This window comes from Elephantulus edwardii, unplaced genomic scaffold (assembly GCF_000299155.1).
Source record: "Elephantulus edwardii isolate Elephantulus edwardi_28Jun2011 unplaced genomic scaffold, EleEdw1.0 scaffold00212, whole genome shotgun sequence".
NCBI classification, from domain to species: Eukaryota; Metazoa; Chordata; class Mammalia; order Macroscelidea; family Macroscelididae; genus Elephantulus; species Elephantulus edwardii.
The window spans coordinates 3863136-3888956 of record NW_006399962.1 but is presented as its reverse complement, the minus strand read 5'-3'; the positions used below and the strand labels follow the sequence as shown (position 1 = coordinate 3888956).

Below are 25821 nucleotides of genomic sequence, written 5' to 3'. Positions count from 1 at the left end.
AGTCTAAAATATGGGTAAGAATAAGAAGAAAAACGTGTTAACAGAAATATGAAGAACAGTTGAGAATAATGAGAAAGATGTTATAAGAGGCCTCAATGTTTGTGTTGTTTTGTCTTTTGTCTGCCGTGTTTGTTGTCTTTTTGTCTTGCATTCAAAGTTATAACACTGATGAGCTTAAAGGTTTCAGTAAAAAAAATTAGTAGAGACAGATATAAAGTTAATATCTGTATGAATTTCAAATCTCATAGGCGAGGAAATGCAAGGAGAGGGTGTTTCAAACATCTCATGGCACCAAAAGAGACTTTTTGTCTCAAGAGATTTTTGAAAAATCAGCTCTTGGCATCCTCTTATCACCTTCATACATGCTTAGGTAGAAATTTCCATATGTTTCAGCCAGTCTTGTAACATACACATGACAGTGGCCAGCACTACAAGTCTATGTGAGTTGTGTGTGTCTGTGTTAGTTGCTCTACTTTAAATGAAAACCTGTAGGAGTAAAAATAAAAACTCTCCACTATAGCCCCTTAATTAAATTAATGCTTGTCTGTGTTGAACCTAGTTGTGTTAAGTCAAAGCTACACTGTTTAATGATCACTTTCCTTCTAATAGAATCTTTTCAATTCTTCAGAAACATACCTTTTTGCCTTTACCTATATATATCATAAAGGTCCTAATGTTTTTACAGATGTTTCTAATTATGGAAGAAATAGAATATTGGAGTATTAACAAATTCAATACTGAATCATATCTTTGTAAATCAGTACTAGAAAGCAAATTATGTGCTATTTTTTTAGCTTTAAGGAAGATCTGATGAAAATATTGATATTACTATTATTATTATTATTATGTGTTGCAAATGGAGGGTCCCAAAGAATGGAATAATTTTATAGTTATTAATATGGACAAACAGCCAGGAATGAAATGGAGCACAAAGCTTAAAACAGTGGGCCAGTAGTTTTTGACTGGAAGCCCCTAGCCAAGCTTCTCTGTATCTTTATTAAGAAATATCAGGAAGTAAATCATAGGGAAAATTCAATGCAGATGAGGCCACGCTCTTTCTATTGAAAACCTTCTGCCTGGCTCGAGAGGGAGGGTTTCACAAATTCAAGAACTTAGTATGTCTTTGGGAATTGCCTTGATGCCTCAAGGTGAACTCCAGCTCAGGAAGCAACACTCCCTCTGTGGGGGTCCCTTGCTGTCTCCTAAATGCAATGAACAAACAGCTTATTTTCTAGGATCCAACACAAGGAAAATCCTAACTCATATATCTGTGGTTCCTTCAATTCCTTTTTCATATAATGTTTAGTATAAAACATTTTACCTTCCCATGATTATTCAGTATTTAAAATTGCAGTTATTAAACTATGGCATTTTGGGTGGTATATCATTTTGAGGATGGAAATGAAGGTTTTGACATGATATGGAGTTCAAGGGGATAAGCAGAATAACTGGTAGTAAGTTTTGTGCATTTTTTGTTTTTAAGAGTTAAAATGAAAATAGTTTTGCTTGAAATGAGGGAGGCTTAATGCAAGCTGAAGGTCACCCTGTGCCACTAAGGCGTTTCCTAGGAGTCAACATTGTTCTTGGTTTATATCAACTGAATCCCTCCCTACTGAGATTAGGGTATGTTTGTGTTTTTCCACAGAACTCTGAAAGTGCAGAGTGCCTCCCTGAAAAGTTGGTACGCGCTGCAGAAGATGTCTTGCCTGACAGAAATAAAGATGGTGATATTGCTGACTCTGACAACGAGAATTCAAGATGAATCTTAAAGGACATATGTTCCAGATCTACCTTTACTTCACCCTCTCAGATGGAGAAAAATGGTACTGCAGATTTGAATTTGTACGATTGGGCTCCATCAAATAAAATCGAAGCTAAGGATCAGTAGAAGAAATTTGGACTATTGATATGAAGAATTTTCAAACTGAATTATGAAAATTAGTTGCTAGTATGGGATCTATAAATATTTTCAGTATACCAAAAGATAAATGTAAGGGAGGTAATGTCACAAATGCCAAAGTCCTGAACCATATGTCTTATTAATTGGTAATAATGTAATCACTGGTGATTATCCAAAATTTAATGCAAATTGTTCCCGTAAAATTTCTAACTATATTAGCTCTGTTACAAAGGATGATTCAGTTGTTATTCTAAAGAATCCTCCTCTTGTTATGACATTGGTAAAGTTAAATGATATTTGGTATGATAATAATGCTTGCAAATTTTAAAAGTGTTATATAAGTTATCATTAAGAATCAAGAGAGTTGTAGGACTTGTTATTGTAGAAATTGTTTCCCTTATCCCTATGATTGCTGCCGTCTCTACTTCTGCTGTAGCTTCAACACAAGAAGTCCACACGACTAAGTTTTTAATTGGGTTAGTGCATATTTGACAAAATTTAAAGCAAAAGAATGTATAAACAATCAATTATGGCCTAAAAGTTAAGGGAATGTGGTCAAAGACCAGTCACTCCTTTTTAGGGCCCTCAATAGGCTTCTTTTGCTTATTTCTTTTGGCCCCTGGGCAATTCAGAGGCTTACATGCTTTATCAAGCAGCAGGTCGAATCCATAGCCTCCCGTCCCATACAAGTCCATTATCAAAGATTGCAAATGGCCGATAAAGAAAATCCTTGATGATACAGGCTAATAAACTGGGCAGCCAGAGACGGGTAAGAGACACTGGCCCGTTTCAACCTAAGACAGGCGCCCCACCGTAGCTGCTGGGTTAGCCCATGATGGGTAAGGTCAGTAGGTGCGGTGTCCAACCTAAGACAGGGGCCAGTTTCATACATGGTCAAACAGGAGAGCACCAAAGGTAATCCTGTTGAGCTTTTGCAGTCTTCAAATAATTATTGAAAGAAGGGAGGATCTGCTGGAAGCCGTTTGTTCTACCTAGCTGAAGCCATTTTGTAATTCTCTGAAGCCATTTTGTAATTCTCTAAGGACATGTTGCCCCACCCTGGGAGGATAGATTTCGGTTTACTGGGAATGCCCTGATAAGTTTCTGCTTACTGGAAACGACGTGTTATTCTCCCCCATTGCATACTTCTCCTCCCCCCATTGTGTTCCTATATATATACTGTGAGTGCTTTCAATAAAATGAAGACTTGCTTGGAGATTCTCGACTTGTCTTCCTGCTTTGTGCCTCCTGCCCCCCCCCCATTCTCTTTCTTCCCCTCCTAGGGTCACCATTGAAAATCCCCGAGGGCCGGGGCAGAGAAGAGTCTTGGACATACCATGGACAGCCAGGAGAACAAATAGATCTATCTTGGAGAGGGTGAAACCAAGTTTCTTCTTGGCAGCAAGGATTTGAAGCTCTGTCTCACATACTTTCGTCATATGGCCAGGAGGGACCGACCAATCCTTGGAGAAGGACATCATGCTTGGAAGGATGGAGGGGCTGCACAGCAGAGGAAGACCCGAGATGCAATGGATTGACAGGCTAACTGGGGCAATGGGATTAGGTATGTCATAGTCAGTAAAATTGGCTTAGGATAGGGCAGGGTTCAGAGTTATTGTACATAGGGTCGTTATGAGTCACAGGTGACTCAATGGCACATAACAACAACATGGATTTGACATTAAAAATAGTCAGATCAAAGCTGAGAGGCAAATTTAGAAGGTGCTATGTTGCCAAATACAATGCATATGAATTTTATATGCAAACTCATAAAAAACCCTCAAAAAAGAAAGTTGTTTTAGAATTATTTTTTTAAAGAAGTTACTATGTTGCCACATCACAAGAAATACGCAAACAGGGCCATATCCAGTTGAATGTGGTTAGAACTCTGGGAATGGAAAATAATTTTTTCTTAACATTTTAGGGTTTAAAGATTGTTAATTCTCCAGAAATCTGGACAATGCTATAAGATCTGAGTCTTATCCTAAGCCTCTATACCAATTTTTTTAATCTCTCAAGAATGCCTTTTGTTTTTCCCAAGGAACTTAATCACTTTGAAGTAGCAAATGGTAGATGTTTAGCCTAAAACATTTGTTTTCCATGCTTGGGAGGGTGGAGGGACAGCGCAGGAGAGGAAGGCCCTCTATGGGGTGGATTGATTCAGTGACTGGGATAATTGGGATGGGAGTGTCAGAGACAGTGCGATTGGCACAGGACAGAGTGGAGTTTAGGGCTATTGTACATAGGGTCCCTATGAGTTGCAAGCGACTTGATGGCACATAACAACAACAACAACAACAACTCTTTAATTTTATAGATTCCAAGTGCTTGTTCACTTACATTACTGTATAACCTTAACCGCCCCCCCCAAATGCACATTCTTTTTTATCATGAGGTTGTTGTAAATGCACTATAAGCAAAAAGTACTTTGAGATAGGGCCAAGAATCTCTCTAGAACTGATGGCTGAGTTGCAAACATGTCTTTCTCCTTCACTTTAATAAATAGAGTCTTTGTCAGCCTTGTTTTTAGCAAGACCTAAAGCCAGATAACAGAAGAGCTTATGCCTTTGAACTGTGGTGTTGGAAAAGAGTACTGAATATCCCAGGAACTGTCAAAAGAACAAACAGATATGTTTTGGAGAAGGTGCAGACAGAGTGCTCCTTGGAGGCAAAGATAATAAAGTTTCATCTCATATACTTTGGACATTTTGCTAGCATAGGCTATTCTTTAGAGAGGGATATCATGCTTGGAAGGGTGGAGGGTCAGTGAAAGAGAGGTAGACCAACTAGACAGACTGACAGTGACAGCAACACTGGGCTCAGATGTCAGAGATCATGAGGATGAATGGCTCAGGATAGGATAGGACAGGACAGGACAGGACAGGGTTCAGATCGGTTGTCCATAGGGTTGCTATTAGTCCTACTCAATTCAATGACACCTAACAACAATACCCAAGCCAGAAAACCTGCTGGGGAGGTATGGTATGAGTTCTGATTAAACTGCAATGAAGTGTTTTTTGTTGACTTGGGCTGGCAAGCAGGGCCTTAAGTGGACAGACTGAAGTTTAGAAAGCAAGGAAAAAAGTCCTTATAAAGACCAAAATGTTAGATAGCAGCCTCTATAACCATCTACTCTATATCTGTCCCTCTGTGACTCAAGTTGCTATTTTTGGTTAATCTAGAAAAAAATAAGTATTAAGTTAAATATAAACCCAACACTTAAGAGTATTTATATACTTATTTTAAACAACTCTCACTTACCCAGTGATTCTGTTTGTCAAACTGTATTCTAGATGATTTCATTTTTTACACAGGACTATGGGATCTGGGACACTGGGCTGTACAAGTAGGAATGTAACATCAGGATTGGAGGAAGATACATCAACAACCTGCATTATGCACATGACAGAACCCTGCAGAAGGTCAAGGACTGCAGTCTTCAATATGGATTTCAGTCAACATCAAGAAAACAAAGATTCTCACCACTGGGTCAAATGGCAGCATCATTATGGATGAAGAGATAGAGATTAACAGTTCTAGTTTGTTTGGTTCCACAATCAACACTCTTGGTACCAGCAGCCAGGAAATCAAGAGACAAATTGCATTGGGACCTTTCCAGAGTACTGAAGAGCAACGACATAGGGCTGGAGACTAAGGTGTGCCTGATCTGGACCATGGTCTTCACAATTGCATGTTATGCATCAGAGAGCTGGACAGTGACTAGGGGTGATAGAAAGAGAATTGATGCCTTTGAGGTGTGGTGATGGAGAAGAGTATTGAAAATACCATGGACTGTTAGGAGAACAAACAGGTTCGTCTGGGAGAGGGTGAAACCAGGATGCTCCTTAGAGGCAAGGATTCCAAAGCTTCTTCTGACATATTATAGGCATGTTGCAAGGAGGGACCAGTCCTTGGAGAGGGCTATCATACCTGGGAGGGTGGAAGAACGGCGCAAGAGAGGAAGACCCTCAAGGAGATGGATCGATTCAGTGATTGGGGTAATGGAAGTAGTTGTGTCCGAGACAGTGAGATTGGCACAGGATAGAGCACGGTTTAGGGCTGTTGCACATAGGGTCGCTAGGAGTCGCAAGCGACTCGACAGCACATAACAACAACGGGCTGGGTGTTATTTCTCTTTTTACAAATGAGGAAATTCAAGAGAAGTAATTTCTCTGAAATTACAAGGTAGAGCCTATTCCAGTTCAACTGGTTAAAACTGGTTAATTGAAAAACCGAGGGTTTGTAAAACAATGAAAGAATCTTTTCTTTTACTTTTCCATAATTTTTGGACTCATGTACTTATAACTTGTTAGTCAAATTTGTGTCTTCTAGGTTGCAACACCCCCATGATACATCTTGAAGGATATGTACATGTACAGCCAAGCACAATCAATAAGAGTGCATCTGAATTCCAAAATCAGTCTCCATAATAGTCTATGTGTTTCCTACTGCCAAAGGGTCCCTTTAGAGTAGTGAGAGAAGATCTTCACCCTGAAACCCACAGCGTCCCTTTTCAGCAGGAAGTAGCTAAGAGAATACGCCGTCCCCTTTTCCTTATGACTCAGGGTGAAGTCTCTCTCAGGGAGGAGTGATAGGGAATGGCAAAGGATACACTGACAAAGAAGATTAATCAGAACTGGCTTTGACAAGCACTGTGGCATTTGGACAAGAACAAACTGGGAGGAGGGTAGAGAGAATAGTGCAACAATGAATGAGTGGAAGCCCAAAATCTCTGTAAATGTATATGAAAATTAATAAAATATAATTAAAAAAAAAAAAGAAAAGAAAAACCGTAAACTTTTAACTAGCATGCTATGCGACCTCTTTACCAGACCCTACCTTGGCCAAATGCAAAGATAATTCAACTGCATTACCCTGCAGAGTTAGAGCGCCAGGGGAGAGCTTATTAGCATGGCGGATCCCCCTGGGCCCGGACTCCATACGTCATCACTCTGCGCTGCTGTCCCCTGCAGACCACGTGTGAACCGAGCCGGCCACACTGACAGCCGGGTCTCGGTTGTGGGGCGTGCCCGGTTGGTCTGTGGTGCAAGATGGCGCTACCCTTTGCACCTTCGTTGCTCCTGTGCCGCTGGGGAGCCAAGCGATTAGGAATTGCTGCCGCGGAAGCCCGAAGAGGTAGGGTTATCTTTCTTCACCCTCTTTTGACTCCAGCATGAAAAATCTTCCTTCTGTTTATCGCACAACCTACTCGCAGAAGCAACTTCAGACGCCTCCGGCCACTTTCCTCCCCATTTATGTGTGCTTTGATATTCCAAATCTAGGAAGTCATCTAATTCCATTAAATCACGAAATTCCCCAGTCTGAGCTTTTCAGCCCCTGGGACTGTCTATACTTAAGTGATTACCCCATTCTTTTGCCTGTTTTACGTTCTTACTCTTGCTTCCACATTTGATCTTGATTACTAGCTTCACATTGTTGTCAATTACCAGTTTCAAACTGTTGTATCCCAACAGGCTTGGGATTCTGCATCCTGTCATCATCATCCAATCTCTTTGCTCTGCCCGCAGGCATCACTTTCAGACTGGAAGAAAAAACTGCCCACAGCAGTCTGGCACTCTTCAAAGGTGACACAGGTGTTAAATATGGAATGGTAGGATTGGAGCCCACCAAGGTGGCCTTGAATGTGGAGCGCTTCCGGGAGTGGGCAGTGGTACTGGCAGACACAGCAGTCACCAGCGGCAGACACTACTGGGAAGTGACAGTTAAACGCTCCCAGCAATTCCGGATAGGAGTGGCAGATGCGGACATATCCCGGGATAGCTGTATCGGTGTTGATGATCATTCTTGGGTGTTCACCTATGCCCATCGCAAATGGCACACCATGTTGGCCAAGGAGAAAACCCCAATTGAGGGCATCGGGCAGCCAGAGAAAGTGGGGCTGCTGCTGGACTGTGAGGCCCAGAAGCTAAGCCTGGTGGATGTGACCCGGGTTGCTGTGGTCCACACACTACAGACAAGTTTCCGGGGTCCAGTAGTACCAGCCTTTGCCCTTTGGGATGGCGAGCTGCTGACCCACTCAGGGATTGAAGTTCCTGAGGGTCTCTAGTATGTCCACCACTTGAGTCCTTAATCACGTTCTTGGCCAGTTTTCTGCTAAAAGACCCTCCCTCTCATCTCACCCTTGAAATATGCCAGTTTCCAAGGTTACAATGAGTGTGCTTTCCCTAATTTGGCTCCTTCAGTCATGACACGTAGGTCTAAACCTTTTAACTGTATTCAGTTCTAGGAATGTGTTTTAACTTGAATTTATTCATCATTTATACCTCTCCTTCCTTTGCTTACATTTAACTTCTGTTTGTTATTGGAGTTCTACCAAATCTATCCAAAGTAAATTCTTTCTACCTCTGGCTGGTAGAGTGTGAATCAGTGATGTGGTCCTTTCTCTACATACAGTGCATGCACAATCTGGCATGACTTTCTCATTAAGTGCTTTATTGCCTTAGTATATTGGAATGAGAACTCCTCAAGTCCTTTGGTGCGACACCTCAACCCTCATAGCTACAGCTGAATCTGTCCACCTAATCTGGACAGTTCTGACACTTAGCCAGTCTGTTACAAGCATTGTGCCAGTTAAAATTAAGGGGAAGACACATTTGGGACATATCTAGGTCAGTGCTAAAAGGTGTTAATTCTTTGAGAAGTTCTGTGTTTTTCCACAGTTGGAACTTTCCAAGAGTGGCTTGATATTTTGCCTAATTCGTTTTTTTTGCCTTCTCAAACTCAACCTCCCATCTGCCTTGGCTTCAGATTGTACTTAAAACAGTATTTGGCAACAATGAATGACTGGAAACCCTACGTCTATAAACTTTCATTAAAATTAATTTTAAAAAAAACAACCAACAGTACTTGAAGTCAGGGAAAATCAGGTGGGGTGAATGCAATACGTATTATTTCATCCTTATCTGACTTGACTGCACTTGGTGGTACTGCTGGATACCCCTAGGGCAAAAAAAGAAGACTGGGCTTGACAAAAATGGTTATTTGCATAATTAAAGTTTATTTGAGCACAAAATACTTTCTCTGTCTATAAAATTGCTGTCAGCAGTAGCAGCATGTCCTGGCTAATGGGGATAAGCCTTTCTGGGTACATAGGCCCTCCTTTCCCTTCCACTAGGATATATACGTGTGTAGTAGCTGAAGCCCCTCTATCAAAGTGTTTCTCAGTCATGATGGTTTCTTCAGGGAGGGAAAGAGGGAACCTAAGTGAAAATCTAAATGGTTTTACATGGGCCAACCCATTGTACCCCAAAGAAGTCCACAGTCTGTAGGTATTCTCCTGCAAGTGTCCCCTGACACCTTTCTCTACACCTTGTCTGCCAAGATAATAGGACATTATAACAACTCTCACAGAAAGCACTGGCCTAAGTTAGGATTTTCTTTATCTTCACTGAAGCAATGTAGCTCTCCATAACAATTTTTGGATGGTTATGGGTTTAGTGTGTGGCCGACACGTGCTTTTTCTTGAGCGGGAACTGTCCATGCCCTGTGCTCACACCATGCTCTCTAAGTTCTCCTTGGAAAGGGTTTCTGCTGCTGTCTCAGCTTGAGCCTTGGATGGTGTGTAGGAATCCTGGTAATCTTGAAGCATCTTGACTACCTCCAGATGGTTGAACTGTACAGCATCATCAAGAGGAATGTTGCCCCACCTGAGAGGAACAAAGACAAAGAAGACTTTGCAAGTGCAGCAGTGGTTGTATACATGCATGGTGACCAGAGAGTATTGACAGGGTTGATGCCCCCATCTCCACCCCACTGCAGGCCTACTCACCTATCCTTGACAAAAGGGTTCACTTTGCAAGCTTCGATCAGGAACTTAACAACTTCAGTGTGTCCTGAGAATACAAACAGAAGGAAAATGAGAGGGGACGCTTCTTGAACCTTTGGTGTTAACACTGGTATAGACTCTTGGCAGACTCTCCCCAAGAGGGCAGAGAAAAGGCCCTTTTCCATTTTTCTCTGAGCAACATCTTCAATAGTCTGCAATCTAAAAGGTGTCTGGACGAAACTAATTGCTGCCTCTGTAACCCTAAGGACACTTAAAATGAGAGTTCTGTTATTAGTAAGGAAAATCCAATCCAGCTAAGAATATATGGGATATGTAGGGCCTCACAAGGAGCCCTGCTGAGCACAGTGGTTAAGAGATCAGCTACTAACTGAAAGGGCAGTAGTTCAAACCCACCAGCTTCTCTGAGGAAGAAAAATGAAGCAGTTTGCTGCTGCAGTTATAGCCTCGAAGCCCTAAGGGACAGTTCTGTGTCCTTTAGTCACAGTACGTTAGAATCAGCAGCAGCAGGCTATGTCTTGACATTTGTTTCCCCTCTTATTTAACCTTCCAGATACCTTCAGCTGCAGCAACATGCAGGGCTGTGCGGCAGTCATAGTCTTTCTGTTCCATGTCCATGGCTGACAAGGCAAACCTGAGGGTGGTGGAAAGCAACTAGTGTGACCGAGATTAGCTTAGAATCCTTGTATTTTTTCTGCTTCATCTGGATGGGTTTCAGAAAAAGTAAGCCAGAGATCATGCCCTGTACAAATGCCTACAAGATCTGTAGGCCTTGGTACAATCCTGGTTTTGAATCAAGATGAGGCAGTTTCTCTCCCACCAGGAAGGGGAGAGTGTGATAATTCCAGAAATGCCACTATCTGCCTGATATGTATTTGTTAATGTTGGCACTTCATTTCAGGTAGGGTTTCTGCCTTCTGGTACTCATCTTTTATCACCCAGGTTAATAATGACAGTGGCTGTTCATTTCTTGCCACTACTTTTTTTAAAAAAAATGCATTCTATGTCCATTCTGCCTAATTTTCAGAGTTGAAGCACTTATAATTACAGGGTATGACTGTCAGGCATAGAGGAAAACTCTTACCCTTTAGTGTCGTGTAAACTTGCCATTCATTTGAAATTATGGAAGCAACAAATTCCTTACAATTACCTTCACTTACTGCTTGTAAAGCTTTTAAATCATAGCATAGCCTGTTCTTACTCTAAAGTATGGCTATATAAAAATGGTATACATCTGTTCTGACTTACTAAAATTCTTGAAGACACATCTAGGAATGGATCTTGTTTATGAAAGACTATATTTTTCTATTTTCCTCCTAAAGAGATCTTTAACCTGGAGTGTTTTGGGTTAGCATCGTAACGCTCAACAGACTATGTCACCAGAGCTCAGACCAGGAGTGTTTCATTATATTTATTAGGTCAAAGTAGAAGTACCTTCGAAGAGCTGAGACATCTCCACTATAGGCAGCAAATAACAGGTTCACCACAGTCTTGTTCTAGGGGGAAGAATCATACCCACTTGAGATTAATGGTAACTTTGAGTCCTGCTCTACCTTTATCCTTCCTCCCTTGTCACTTAGCCAAGGGTACTGCTAAATTGTTATGGAATGTTCTATGCTGAAATTTTCTTACAAACCACCTGGGGTTTTCCTACCCGAACTTCTCCCCCTTCACGCCGTGGGTCTAATTTCCGAGTGCAATGCCTCAGGTTGTCATAGTTGTGGAAATTGAAGAGAGACACCAATTTCTAGAATTAGAAGCCAAAGATAGTGGTTACTTCTCGCACTTAAGTAGGCACTGAGAATTGTTTAATTGATGAAAAAAAAAAACCCCACCAAAACACTAAATACCTACAATACACAAAACAACTGACCTGACAGAAAATTGTACCCCTATAGCTGTTCCCCAGCTTGTCCAGTGGTGGTGACAGACACATCATTCCCATGACATTTGGTACCACCAGCAGGATGGCTCCCGACACAGCTGACTTGGCTGGCAGGCCCACCTAGGGGACAGAGTTGAAATTGAGGATAAGTTGAGTGCCCAAAATCTGGGTTAACAAACAAGTTAGGGAATCCCAAGTGATTGCATGGGTCCTTTGAGCAGGTTATCAGCTGCTTTTCTTACGTCTATCTGGTTTTGGCCCCTTAAATTCACTGACACACCTGAAAATATTATCTACTCTGGGCTGGAAACAGCGCTATAATTAGGGCCAAAGCTCTCAGTTAACTTACAGTTGGTAGTGGGAGATAGAAAATAAATAGGTACACAAATGGACAAAATTAATTACAGCATATGGTTGACACTAAGAATGAAAAAAATAAAGTGCTGTGTGATGCAGAACTGGGGTGGAAGGTAGCACACTTTAAATAGGATGGTCAGCAGAGTTTCTCTGAGCAAGTTCTGTCTAAGCTGAGACGTGAAGGAGGGCAGCAGAAGAGTGGTTCTGAAACAGAAACTTGTGTTTGTGTGCTTGAGGCCCTTGGTGTGTTTGATGAACTCCTCTAATGATTCTTGATGTAATTGCCTGGCTAGAAATTGATGGGGGGAAAAAGGCAAGAACAAACTTCAGAGACTTGGTATCCTCTCTTCTTGGTCCTGGACTCATGGGACATGAGTGGAAAAGCTAGAAATACTCACATGGAAGGCAAACTGGCCTGAGAAGTCATACATGCCACATGAATGCATGAGGCTGAGGGTGTTGCGTACTGCTTCAGCGCTTAGCACACTCTCCCCTGTGATGGGGCAGATCCCACCATTGGCGAGTGTGGCTGCCATGACGCTGCCTGATTCACAGGTGACTTCCACGGAGCACAGCTGTGGAGACAAGGAAGACGTGAGGGTACAGGATGACCTGGGCACTGTGCTCTTGGGTGTAGAGCAGTAGTCTTGGCATCGGCATCTTTTATTAACAAGCTCCCTTGGTGTTATTGAGGGATTCCAGAATCATCAGAGAGGTTGAAGCACAGAAGTTAGTTTGTCTTGTTCCCTTAGCCCAGCTGAACAGCAGTGTCTTCTTACCTGGAAGTAGAGATCAAGGGCAGCCATCATGTCCACTCCCTTAGGAAAGCACTACAAGGGAGAAGAGGGGAGAATATTCCTCTTCAGTCATTAACAGCCCCCTTCTTAAGTTCTTAGCCAAAGTCTCCTCCTGTTTCCCCTCCACCAGCCACAGAATTCTCAAGGACTTTACCAGCTTCTCCCATTTACCTTCTTTTCCTTGAGATAATAGCCGATGGCATAATTTCGATCCCCTGTTTCCTTCTCTGACTGGAATCTGAAGCAAGTATCCAAATTAATGCTTGAAATTTGAAGGGTGCATTATGGGAGAAGGGAGGATACATCTTCCCTGAGAGATATCAAACTATATATATCATTGGTATCAAACTATGTCAGCCCCTTTGTAAATGGTGACAGTGACACTGGAAGAAACGTCTGAACCTGAGCAATCATTAGGCATACCAAACTGTAAATGAACAAACAAAAAATCCAAAACTGTCTAGGAAAACTGGTAATTTTTTTGTCATTGAGAGTCTTGGCAAGGAAGGGCCTCGGCACAAACTATCACATTGCCTTTCACATCACTTATTAAATAGAAATGAGATAAATTATTTTACAAATAAGCAAATTTTGATGAAATGGCTCAATGGAACCTGGGAGGCCAAAGTTCCTCTAGGATTTCTTATGTCTGTCACTCCCGTTCCTTACCTCCCACCTCTACTCTCTCAAAAAACCCTCTATATACAAGGGCGTTTAAGCCAGTCCTCTGAACAGGGACGTACGTGGCATTGCTGAAACCCATGTATTCATATCCAGCCATTTTGTTCAAATACTGCAGCACCTGGAAGACAGGAAGAGGTCCCACATTACTGAATAATACACATATAGTTGGCTCACTAGCCCTTCTGAACTTCTTAGGCCTCAGCCCAGCCTTGTCTAAGAGGGCAGGAGACTTCCCTCTCCAAAGCCAGAAGATTCCCCTAAGTCTGGAATAGGTGTCTACCATGGGCAGCTGTGTAGTGGGATTAGAGCCATTGAGGCAGCTAGTGGACAAGCGTATTGGGAAAAGTAGCCAAGGGCTGAGGGTAGCAAAGGAACTTACAAAATCAAACTTCTCTGCTTTGTTGCAGTCCATCTGCAGAAAGAGAGAGAGCTGTCAATGTTACAGCCTGAGAGGGTAACCAGAGGGATGGGTCTGAAGAACTTAGTAGAGTTAGACTGATTTGCTACTGGAAATGTGTTACTTTTACAATTACTTTTTTTTTTCCAACCAAGACCTTTTTGTATCTATACATATTTGATCACCTTTATAAGTGACTTTTATAAATTTAGTTAGATTTATTCTCAAGTAGTGAGTGCACATATATGAGCCTTCTGGTTTCCCCTGAGCCGCTTAAGTAATATTTATTTTGTGAAATATTTTGACCCTTTCTATTTAGTGGGCAATAAGAGAGGCAGTGTGATAGTTTGTGCCTAGGCCCTTCCTTGCCAAGAGTCTCAATGCTATCTACAAATCTGAGCCTTGGGTTCATTCTCAATTCCAACCCTCATTGCTGTCCCCCACCCCTTTCATTTTCTTGACTGCTAGTCCCATCCCCAAGTCCCACATTTATTCATAAGCCTTACCATCCCTGATTCCCGTCCCCTTTCCTTAGCCCATCTGTGACTCTTATATATTCTAAAATATATGACAGGACTGCGATGAGAGTATCTGCCACTTCTATTATAATAATCAATTATACTGCCAACAGAAATAAGCTGGAGTCATATATATATGTATATATATCGAGATATATATATATCGACTTGACGGCACATTACAACAACAATATATATGTATATATGTGTATATATGTATATAGGTATATATAGGTATATATGTATATATAGGAGGGAAAGAAGCATATCTCAGATGTAGGGTTTAGGATTGAACTATTAGAGAACAGAGAGGGAGTCTTAACCTGCTTTGTCCCTGCCTAATTGCTTCTTGCCTGTGTCAGCTACAGAGTCAACAGCACAGGGACACCAGAGGCTCTGGGGGAAGGGTTTCTGACTCCACCTCCTCCAGGAGGGGCTGTGATTGGCTCCTCAATGCTGCTAACTATGCAGCTCCCAGGTTCTTGCTCAAGCCCTAAGAGACCTACAGGTAGTGGACCAGCCTGACACCCTTGCTCAAGGCCGCTCACAGTTTCAGGTGACGTGAATAGCTGCCATAGCCTGGCCATTCACCCTTCCCTCCACGTGCTCCTCACCCAGACGTGGCCAATCAGCACCTAATAGTACTGTCCTCCCCCTGTCTCTGGCATTTGGCCCTTAGTTCCAGACAAGGGTCAGGATTTGCTCACTTCTCTAAACCTAGAAAGTTCTGGGACTCATGGGTGGGGGCAGGGAGCTCTGTGTGTGTGTGTGACAGTGGTGGGGAATGCTGTTTCTTCTACTAACATTCGCAGTATAACATGTGCTCTCAAATAAATTCATTGCTGTCAAATTGGAACCAATTCATAACTGACCCTCCATCAAGTTTTCCAAGACTGTACATCAACGAGAGGAGATTGCCCACCTTTCCCTCAGGAGCTGCTGGTGGATTCAAACTGCCAGTCAGGCTCAACCTTTGGATTAACAGTGCAAGTCCCTATGGACTATACCACCAAAGCTCCCTGTATCATCTGCTGTACTCTCACAAGACCCTTGGGACCCTTACAAGATTCAGGGCCCACAACTGTTTCTTGGGGAGTTGGGCAGATAGAGAGATAGAAAATACAGGAACAAGGAAGTTTAGAGAACAGGAGCTTCCAAAAGCTTGCATAGCACTGACCTTGATCAGGGAGCTCACAACAATGGCACCAGCATTGACCATAGGGTTATGGGGGATTCCTGGGGAAACAGAAACATTAGCCACTTTGCACAAGAAGACCAGAAAACCCAAAAGCACTAGGAGAGAATAGAAATAAGCAGAAGGGAGCAGCCACAAGTGGTCCTGCTGGTACTCACCTTCCTCGTTGAGGGAGAGCTTGTTGTAGCGCAGGCCACTGGGCTCCTTGCCCACAAACTTGTGCACATAGTCAGTGCCCAAGGTGCTTACGGAGATGGCATAGGTGAGGGGCTTTACACAGGACTGCAGGCAGAAGGGGATCTTGGTGTGGCCCACTGAGTGCCTGGAGAAGACAAGCACCGTGGAAAGGATCAGCCTTTGTCCTGCTCTTTCAGCCTGCCTCTCCCTCCCATCTCCATCAGGCATCTCACCGCTGACCATCCACAGTGCACAGGGAGGTGCCCCACAGGTCTGGGTTTGACTTGGCCAGCTGAGGGATGTAGGCCGCCACCTGGGCATGAGCGGGAGAGAAGAGAATGGTGATATGAATGTGGAGAGGAAGCATAAAGCTGAGCGTCAAAGTCAAGACTCTAAAGAAAAAGCTAAAATTCCTGCAGGGAAAAAGGACAAAGCCTCCTTCTCAACTCCAGCCTGTTGCTCACAAAGACACCTAAGCTATAAGTCTTAGAGGATCTTATCTTTCTGTGAGCCTGATCCTGTAGGGACAGACCATGAATTTTCCTTCTTAGGTTATTGGATTTAATTATCCAGAAGGTCTCTTTGAAGCCTCTACTGATTCACTATGCATGTTGTCCCCATAAAAACCTCAGAAGCCCTTAACCTGCTCTGGGAATCACACATATAGGGAGGGCCCTGTTGTTGTTTGGTACCATTGAGTCAGAACTGACCCATAGCTGACCCTTGAGTGGGTTTTCAGAGGCAGTTAACTGCATGGGAGGAGACTGCCAATCCTTCTTTCATACAGGGCCCTAGGAATACATACAACCCTTGTCCCTATTTTCAGAGGTTCTGCTTCTCTGTAATTCTTTGGAATCCCAAACCCAAGAAATCTTCAGGAAGCAAGGTGTGTCTGACCCAGAGCCCTCGCCCCTCCCCTTAGTCCCTTGGCCCTCACTTTGCCTCCAGTGAGCTCTCTGGCATCCTCAAAGATGCGATCCACATGGCCCGTGAACTCCTCAAAATCAGGAATGACAAACTTCTTTCGAAATGCCTGGGTCAGGAGCACAATGTTGCTGCTCACACACCTGGATCCCGGACACGATTGGGTTAGGGGGCTGGTAGATGTAAGCAGGACTCACTCTGGAGCCAAAGAAGTTGGGAAGCAAGATGGTTGTAAGTGGTCCTCAGGGTTGGGGCCAACAGATCTGTGACCTTCAGCAAATCACCTTATCTCTGAGTCTTATCTCTAAAATGCAAGTTTGTCATGATATGAAAAGATAACTCAAAATACAGTATAAAGAGGAAAAATAATACCAGAAAAATAGGTCTAGTATGTCACCTTTATATTTTAAAAATCCTATTATACTATACCTATAGTTACATGGAATTATGTTTTTATGTAAAGAGGTAAGACATTACCTAAAAGATGCCTACTATCTGTTACTGATGTTTCCTTCTGGGCAAGAGGACTAAGAGTAGGGAGAGAGGGAAACAAAGACATGTATTTCAATATTGTTTAAATTTTCATAATAAGCATATGTTATTGTGTACCGTCAGAACCAATCCATAGCTGACCCTTCTTGGTTTCCTGAGGCAGTGAATTGCTTGGGAGGAGGCTAACTATCTTTCTCTCATTGAGCAGCTAGCTGGTAGATTGAAACCATGTACCTTTGAATTGGCAGCACAATTCCTTACCACCAAGCTGCCAGAGCTCCAATGACTACATAAATCTTTGTTTATATATGTAACAAGTAATGTGTGTGTATATATATTCCTATTCACGTTTGTAGTATGTAGTAAGATGTGAAGATGTGAGGTTCAACTATGTGATTCTCAGCATCCCTTCCTGTTATTAGATTGTAATTCCACCAAATAGTGTTGAGACTGGTGCCCCTGTTTCTGGGGCCTCACTTTCGGAAGAGGTCACGGTCCAAGAGGCCACCGCTGCTAGACTCTCGAACCATGCGACGCATCTGATTCATGCAGTCTCGGAGTCGGGGATCCGATGTCTGTAGTCCAGTGGCCTTCAGTGCCTTTACAGGAAAGAACAGTCTTGATAAGGGTAACTGCATGGACAGTAATCTTTTCCCAATAATCATTCCCAGTGGATGCCCAATATGCTCAACTTCAATTGCTATAGTAGGTAGAACAAATGAGTTTAAAGTCTAAAAGAGGAGGGAATGGAGTTTCCTGCCCTTTCTCATAGTGGCAACTGGTCAAGGTCCCAGGCTAAGTAGATGGGTTGTGTCAGAAGGTTCAATCTTCCCACCCTAGGACAGTGATGGAACTGTCTTTATCAGCCTTAGCATCTGCTATAACTTGCTGTTCTCTATCCTTTTGTAAGGGAGCTCTGGTGGCCTAGAGATAAGTAGCTGTACTGCAATCCGAAAGGCATGTGGTTTGAAGCCACTAGCTGCTCTGTGGGACAGGGATGGGCAATCTCCTCCTAAGACATTTAATTGCATCTGAAAACCTGCTGGGGGTTCAGCTATGAGTCTGTTCTGACTCAGTGATACACAACCACATCCTCATGTAGCAACCTATTAGCTGTCCTACCCTCCTTAACTCACTTTCTGATGATCCCAAGGGATTACGGTTCTGCGGGTAGAGAGCAACTTACAGTAGTGAACTTGTGGATTGGGATTCGTTCCTGTCCCTCAGCAATAGTGTAGAAGAGCAGATCCCCCAGGCGGGACAGCATGCCACTCTCTGACAGGTCACTGTTTGGAGCAGAGATAGGAGATTAGGAGCTTGAGAACTGCTCTCTGCACCTCCTCCTGGGTGTGGGCTTATAAATAGATGGGTGGGTGTCTTCACTCTTCAACTTCTTTGTGAACCATCAGATCTATTCATTTCATATAATTTTGACTTTCCATCTGACCTAAGAAACCTTACATCTTAGTGCCTAGCCTTCTTTTGCTCCTCACCTTGAAACCTTTATTTTTAGCTGTCTCTCTACACCTCAGCTTCTAGACTCCCCAAAGCCACTGCAGAGTCATCATGTCTCAACCTGAAATCATCTCCTCTTTCTCTCTGCTCTGCCTCTTGTGTTTCCTATATGGGTTAATAACATTACCACCCATCTGGATGCTAAACTGAAAACATGGGATCATTTAAAAAAAATTTTATTTTATTAATTTTAATGAACATTTACAGAGATTTTGGATTTCCATTCATTCATTGTTTCACTTTTCTCCCCCTCAGTTCACTCTTCTCTTTGAAAAGTAAAAGAAAAATTCTTTCATTGGTATACAATCCCCCCACCCAGGACACTCCACTATGCAACCTTCATTCTGGACTCTTGTCATAACAATAATACCCAATCATATAGCTAGCTCCCAGACGTTAAGCTCTTGTTTAGATAGTCACTAAGGTTGGATCAGTCTGTCTACATAGTGTCCCTCAAATCCACCCTCTCTCCTCCTTTTTACTTATGTTAACATCATGTAGAAGAAAGAATCAGAGTCCACCTTTTAATAGCTGTATGAACCTGATATTGCTCTACTTAATTTTACTGAACCTGCTTCTTTACCTTTAAAATTACACCTGATTCTTTTTCTTTTTTTTTACACCTGATTCTTATAGATAGAAGAAACCATTTTGTTAAAAAACCAAACCAAACCAACTTGTCTGGCACACAATAGATGCTCAATAAATCATGCTTATTTATTTCTATTTCTTGTCCTCTGTTATCTAATTGCCCCTACACTCCTCAGTCCATCTTCCATGATGTGCAATTATCTTTCTAAAATTCAAACATCAGTTCTCTTTGGTGACTCCCAACTGCATGTTGAATAAAGTTCTTACTGCTTAATGCGGCAGTTAAGGCTCTTCAATCCTGGTGGCATCTTTCCAGCTCCTCACTATTCCCTGCTCCCCTGCTCTCTAGTTATGCCAAGTAATAGATTGTCCCCCGGATGGCCCAGGAACTTCCAGGTTTCCCGATCTTTGCTCATGTTGCCATCTTCTGCATAGACTGATCTTCTTCACCTGAAAGAGGCCTGTTCATCCTTCAAATTTCAGGCAAAAAATCCTCATCTTTGTGAAGGCTTCTCTAACCCTCAAGACTTTTGCTTATGCTGTTGGTTCAACATAGCATCTTATTGTCATAAGTATCTCCTTTACCCCATGTTAGGTCTTTGTGTTTTATATACACTTTGTCTTCTTAGCACTTAATATTTTTATAACCTTGTGTTCCTAGCACACAGTAGATATTCAGTAAAGAATTACCAAATGCATTACTAAAACTTTCTGTGCCCCAAAATATCTCTCCTGTTGGCTTGTCAGAGTACTTTTGAAGACTTCTTTGTTTGCAATGGATTCTCCTACTAATATGTTAACAAATTTAGATTATTTTATTCTATCATTTTCCAATATGGCAGCTGGTTGAAGATCTTTTAAAGCTCTCTTTGACATAACAATTTTACTTCCATGAGTTTATTTTATAGATGTATTCACACACCCACAAAATAACATAGTTGTAGTAATATAAAAAAATTGGAAACAATCTAGATGTGTGTTCATAGGGAAATGGTTGAGTAAGTGAAAGCCTCCAAAAACCCACTGGAGGGTCAGCTTTGAGTCTGTTTTGACTCCATGGAAATAGAGGTTTCTTCATTTTTATGAAAAGAAAAAATGAGGGAGTACTTGTAAGTATTGATATGGAATCTCTTAATAACATAATATGTTAACTATAAATATGAACTGCAGAAGAATGTGTATACTATAGTACTATTCCTATTTAAAAGGTAAAAATTTGTGTTTGATTTTTCTGGAAAGATATGTAAGAAACTGGTAAGACTAATATCACTAGAGCAAGTAGGTACTGGACACAAGGGGTAGGAAGGATCCTTTTCACTGTTTTTGTATACTTCGAATTTTGAACCAGTATGAATGTATTATCTGTTGAAACAATACATTAAAAAAACTAAAGATGCTACCTTTGTTTTCCCTAAACACAGGAACTCCTTCCCCTCATGGTTGCACACCCATGCCCACCCCCTTCCACTGCTCTTAGCTCCTTCTGTCCTGGAAGCACTAGTCCAATGTTATCCTGGAACACAGGTGGACATAGGCAGGAGCAAGAACAAGGTTCTCTGGAAAACCACTATTATGTGACTCCACTATTCGATAATCTAATTCTCCTTGCCACTCTGGTAATTGTGGGAAGTTGTTTTAGTTATCTAGTGCTGTTATAAGAAATATCACAACTGCATAACTTTAACAGAAATTTATTCTTTCACAGTTTTGGAGACTAAAAGTCTTAAGTTCAGGGCCCCAGGTCTAAAAAGTCTTTCTCTTTCTATTAACTTTGAGGAAAGGCCTTCTCTTTAAATAGCTGTTTAGTGTTGCTTGGTAATCTTCATGTGTCTTGGCATTAGTCTTACTCTCTAGGTCCAGGAGGTTCTCAGTGCAGGGATCCTGGGTCTAAAAGATGTGCTCGCTCTTTGTTCTTTTTTGGTGGTAGTCAGTCAGGTGCCTCCTTTGCTTGCTTTTCTCACATTTTATCTCTTGTAAGATAAAAAGTGATACAGGCCACACTCCAGGGAAATTCTCTAATATTAGATCAGGATTGTGATATGAGTAAAGCTAATGGATCTTACCCTAATCACCTTACAACTGATGGGCTAATTATATCATGGGGTGATTACATCGGTACATACATAGCTGCCAGAGACTCATAACCCTATCAAGTTTATACATATTTTGAAGTAACCGAATTTAATCTATCATATTCTACCTTTTGTACTCCCCAAAATTCATGTCCTTGCCACATACAAAATATTTTCACTTTCACCCCATCATATTGTCTGGAAAGTTCAAAACTCCTCCTCATCTATACATCTAGTGTACAAGTTACTTTCTTCCAAAATGTAAGGTAGTAATTTCTATTACAAATTAAGAAATCAGCAGTAAAACAAAGCAAGTCCAAAACCCAGCACAACAATTTATACTAGCTTTCAAGCCTTGGAAAAAAAAAACCCAAACATATCCTTTGTTCTCTAAGACCATCCAGGTGATGGCTCTGCCCTCCATATTCTGGGTTTTGCTCATTCTTTCTGTATTTTGGATGGAGGGTCCTCAGGCCCTCGGGGTGGGGGTGGGTGCAAGTCTACTTCCTTTGCTTTGAGTGGCTTCCTACTCCAGCTGAGTGATGATTCCATCCACTTGCCCCACTTGCTTCATTCTTCTGCTCTTTGGGCATGGCAGTACAGTTCCCTGCAGTTTTGTGAAGCAGATCTGGCCCCATCCTCTTGACACTTGTGAACAGCAGTCAGAAATTCTGGAGCCAAGGTGGTGAAACCAGCTTTTGTCTGCAGCCCTTAGCTCTGGAGCTAAGATCTGACATAAACTAGGAGTTTATGAAGTCTCAGAGGTCATGGCTTTACCTTTTGAGACTAAAGCAGCTCAACTTCCCATAGTCTATGGCTATGTTTCCTTGGTTACTTTTCTATTTAGCCCCTTGGGCCTCTTGGACTGGCCCAGCCTTTGCCCTTCTTGGGCAAATGGTACAAAGCTCTTTAGCTCTATTGATAAGTGTCTGGAGACACTTTACTCCACCATGAAGCCTCTTGTCTGAAGGCACAAAGATCTTTTGATCCTTGGCTCTGCTCCTGTGTTCAATCTCCTGGTTCTGCTGCTGCCATTCTTCTGACATTGCTTCTCACATCTACATCATCTCTGGTGTTACATCTATCTTCACTTCTATTTGAACCCCCACCAGAATTGCCTTTGACGTCCATCATCTCACCAATCATCTCTGAAGGCAATCTGTACTTTTACTATTAAATACTTTAAATTTTTTTCAGCCTCTATCCACTACCCAGTTCCAAAGCAGCTTCTACATTTAAGGTATCTGTGAGAGTGCTATCTTAATTATCTGAGGTTCTACAAAAGTGGATAACTTTAACAAATGGAAACAATTTTTAGTAGTAGAGGAGGTCAGAAGTCTGAACTCAGGGGCCCAGCTCTTGACAAAGGTCCTGGTCTCCTTACAACATTTGTAGGCTTAGTCCGTTAGAAATCTCTGTATGTTTTGACATTAGCCTTCTCCTGAGTCTAGAAAGTTCTTAGCACAGGGACCCTGCCCCCAAAAAATGTACTCTTGGCTCTTCTTTCTTGGTGGTAGTCAGGTTTCTCCTTCTCTCCTTATTTCTTGTAAGATAAAAGGTGATACAAGCCATACCCCAAGGAAACTGCCCTTATTGGATCAGGGCTGTCATGTTGTTCATGAGGATCATGAGTACCTCTGTTGGATTCTATCCTAATCTCCTTAGAATTGATATTGATTGGCTGATCACATCTTGAAGGATGATTCTAACATTCTTACAGAACTGCAAAGCCAACGTAAATCATGGCTTATCCACATATTTTGGGGTGAGAGAACACATAATTAAATGTATGGCAGAAGTTAAACCTTTGTTCTATCCCCCACTACTTCTTTCTCTCATGCTGATTATTTGGAAAGAAGCTGAAGTGGAGAGTAAAACAAGAGAGAGAGAGAGCTTATCCTTTAAACTATAAATGTTTCAAGATTCCTTAGGGAGAGGCTGATGGAAAAGTACAACATAATTGTTAATAATAATACCATATTAGTCTGTTCCTGTGAGGACAGGGACTGACTGCAGTAGTGGCTGTGGTGGTCAGGCTACTTTGTGATGTGCATGTCTTTCTGACTGTCACTTGGTTGCTGTTGTTATTAGGTGCCATCAAGTCGACTCAGTAGATGTCTATAATGAAACTATAATAGCAGGGGCTACTTAAGCAGTGTCTATAATGGTTCCATGGTGCTCCCTAGAGGCATGGATGGTGAGACTTGATCTCACATACTTCGAGCATCTAGTCAGGAGGAGTCAGTCCTTGGAAAAACACATCATGGTGGAAAAGGTGGAGAGTCAAGGAAAGAGAGACCTTCAACAAGACTAACTGATACCGTGATGATTGTAACATCTGGGCTTTAGCGTGTCTGAGCTCATGGGGATGTCGCAGGATAGGGCAAGTTTCAGATCTGTTGTTCATAGGATCACCATGAGTCATAGACAAAGGGCCCTAACAGCAACAATATTGGTGTTCTGGGGAGGACAAGATTTCTGTTTAGCTCTGTGGACACGTGGCCCCAGAATGTGGTGAGATAGGTTCAGCCCTTAAAGGAGAAGAACCACCTAAGGGGAGAAAACCCTCAAAAATTTACTCCTGTGGAGTAAGTTTAAACTCTTTATCAATCGTAACTGGTGGCGACTGCCCACTTCTCCTGGCATGAGCCACTGGGGGATTCCAACCGCCAGAGACAAGCAGCCCAACTGTCTGTGGACTACGCCACCAGAGCTCGCTTCCAAGGGAAAAGAACCCTTTAAATTAGAGAGCCCGAGCTGCACAAATAACGGTTCTGACTGACTCGTGTTTGGGAAATGGCTCTTACAATTTTCTTTTCCCCACTCCAAATATTCTCCCTTTTCAGCCACCAATGGGAAAAACCTGTTCTACAGATTAGGGAGCCCCGGCTACGCACATATCAAACACAAATAACAGACACACGTACGTATGCACCAATAATACACACGCATTACACACCCGGGACACGCAGGGAACACAGAGCATTAAGACCCCAAAGTACACTCGAGTCTGAGAGTGTGTTCCATATCCACGGATCCCTAAAATCCACACCAGGAAGGAGCAGGGAAGAGAGGGTGTGAGGGTGGGAGGACCCGCAAGGACGCACGCGCCCACCGTATCCCGCGTTAAATACGCACCTTGGCCAGGCACCATCCTGAGGATCGGCCTGACCAAATGCCCTCCTAGGCGGCCGGCACGTTACTGCCCGAGCCTGGCGGACCCAAAGCCCCCAAACTACAGGAAAAGGCATCGCAGGCTAGTGAGTGAGGCAGAGAGGATAGAAGAGGTGCGTTCCTGAGGGACTGAACTCGAGAGCCAGCGGGAGAGGGAGCGAGCCTGGCCCCAGCCCCTGTCACCCAAGCCTTACTGATCCTGGTCCTGCGGTTGGTGGTTGTGCGGTGTTTCCCAGCCCTGCGCTGCAGCCTCACTGAGATGGTGCCGGACACCCCCGCCAAGGAGGGGACTCCGGCTTAGGTGACCCCAGCCTCCCCGCCGGCAGTGACTGCCGGCCAGGCTCAAGGCATTCTGCAGAGCCCTCATGGAGCACATCCCCCCCTAGACGCGCTCTGCCTGAGCGCTCTGGGCGTCTGAACTGTGGCTGTGAAGAGTGGGGTGGGGGAGGTGTGGAGGCGGGGACCAGAGTAAGTAGGGGAGCTGAGTGGGGTGATGAAGAGGAGGAGGCTTGTGAGTGGGGTGGGGCAGGAGGAGGCGCTCGTTCCTTTAAAGCTGGGGCCACCGCTCGGTGCACCTAATCCCCAAGGACCCTAGGAAAGGGAAAGGTGCAGGGATAAGGGGTATAGTGGTTGGAGAGGAGATGGTGTCTGGAAATCTCCATGGACAATGCCAAAGTCTGAAGAAGGGAAAAAATTACATGCCGGAAAAAAATGTAAGGCTATCCAATGAGAGCAAGGCTGTGGGCAATGGAAGCGTGCCTATGGAGATCTTAGGACCTCAGCCCCGCGTGCTTGCAGACGCCAAGAGCTGGAAACGGAAACTGAGCTGCCTTGAGGGCCCCAGAGGCAATGAGGACTCAATGAGGATTAGGAAAGATGGCACTCCTGGGAGAGAAGAGGGGGGGACAACTCAGTAAACAAAGATAAGAATGAGCCCTATTCAAGAGAAGGTCAGATCCAGCCCTTAGTAACCCACCACATATTGCAGGGTGAGAGCAGAATGCAGGACAGTTGTTTTTGTTATGTGCCATCAAGTTGTCTGCGATCCATAGCGACCCTATGTAAAGCAGCTCTGAACCCTGCCCTGTCCTGAGCCAGTCTAACTCTGACGCACGAACCCCCATTGCCCCAGTCACTGTATCAATCCATCTCATCCGGGTCTTCCTCTCCTGTGCTGTCCCTCCACCCTTCCAAGTATGATGATGTCCTTCACCTTGCTTCGTAGTAGTAAGTGAAGAATTGAAGGAGTATAGGAAGCCAATACTAAATATTTGTAATAAAGTGAATGCTATTTCAGGATGTGGGGGAGGCACGGTGCTCTCTGATCTCATTCCTGGCT

General features: G+C 43.1%; 2 protein-coding genes across 5 annotated transcripts; one reads left to right on the top strand and one right to left on the bottom strand.

The window, feature by feature from the left end:
- The first annotated feature begins 6928 nt into the window (after positions 1–6928).
- SPRYD4 (SPRY domain containing 4) lies at positions 6929–8021 on the top strand. The gene is made up of 2 exons (XM_006897621.1): positions 6929–7036; positions 7429–8021. Exons 1-2 carry the CDS (start codon positions 6952–6954, stop codon positions 7965–7967), a joined length of 624 nt encoding a protein of 207 aa, XP_006897683.1. The 5' UTR covers positions 6929–6951; the 3' UTR covers positions 7968–8021.
- Positions 8022–9410: 1389 nt separating this feature from the next.
- On the bottom strand, positions 9411–24906 carry GLS2 (glutaminase 2 (liver, mitochondrial)). 4 transcript variants are annotated; one of them, XM_006897617.1, is made up of 18 exons: positions 24677–24906; positions 18317–18416; positions 17608–17729; positions 16652–16781; positions 15948–16027; positions 15696–15859; positions 15520–15578; positions 13807–13839; positions 13487–13545; positions 12915–12981; positions 12726–12776; positions 12345–12521; positions 11578–11709; positions 11359–11451; positions 11139–11200; positions 10262–10338; positions 9690–9753; positions 9411–9567 (listed from the first exon to the last, which is right to left on the bottom strand). In XM_006897617.1, the coding sequence occupies exons 1-18, from the start codon at positions 24856–24858 to the stop codon at positions 9411–9413; spliced, it is 1809 nt and encodes a 602-aa protein (XP_006897679.1). In that variant the 5' UTR covers positions 24859–24906. The 4 variants fall into 4 exon arrangements, with proteins under 4 accessions (XP_006897679.1, XP_006897681.1, XP_006897680.1 ...); XM_006897619.1 differs by having other exon boundaries at positions 18317–18419; positions 24764–24858; XM_006897618.1 differs by lacking the exon at positions 24677–24906 and adding an exon at positions 24447–24559.
- Between the last annotated feature and the right edge of the window lie 915 nt (positions 24907–25821).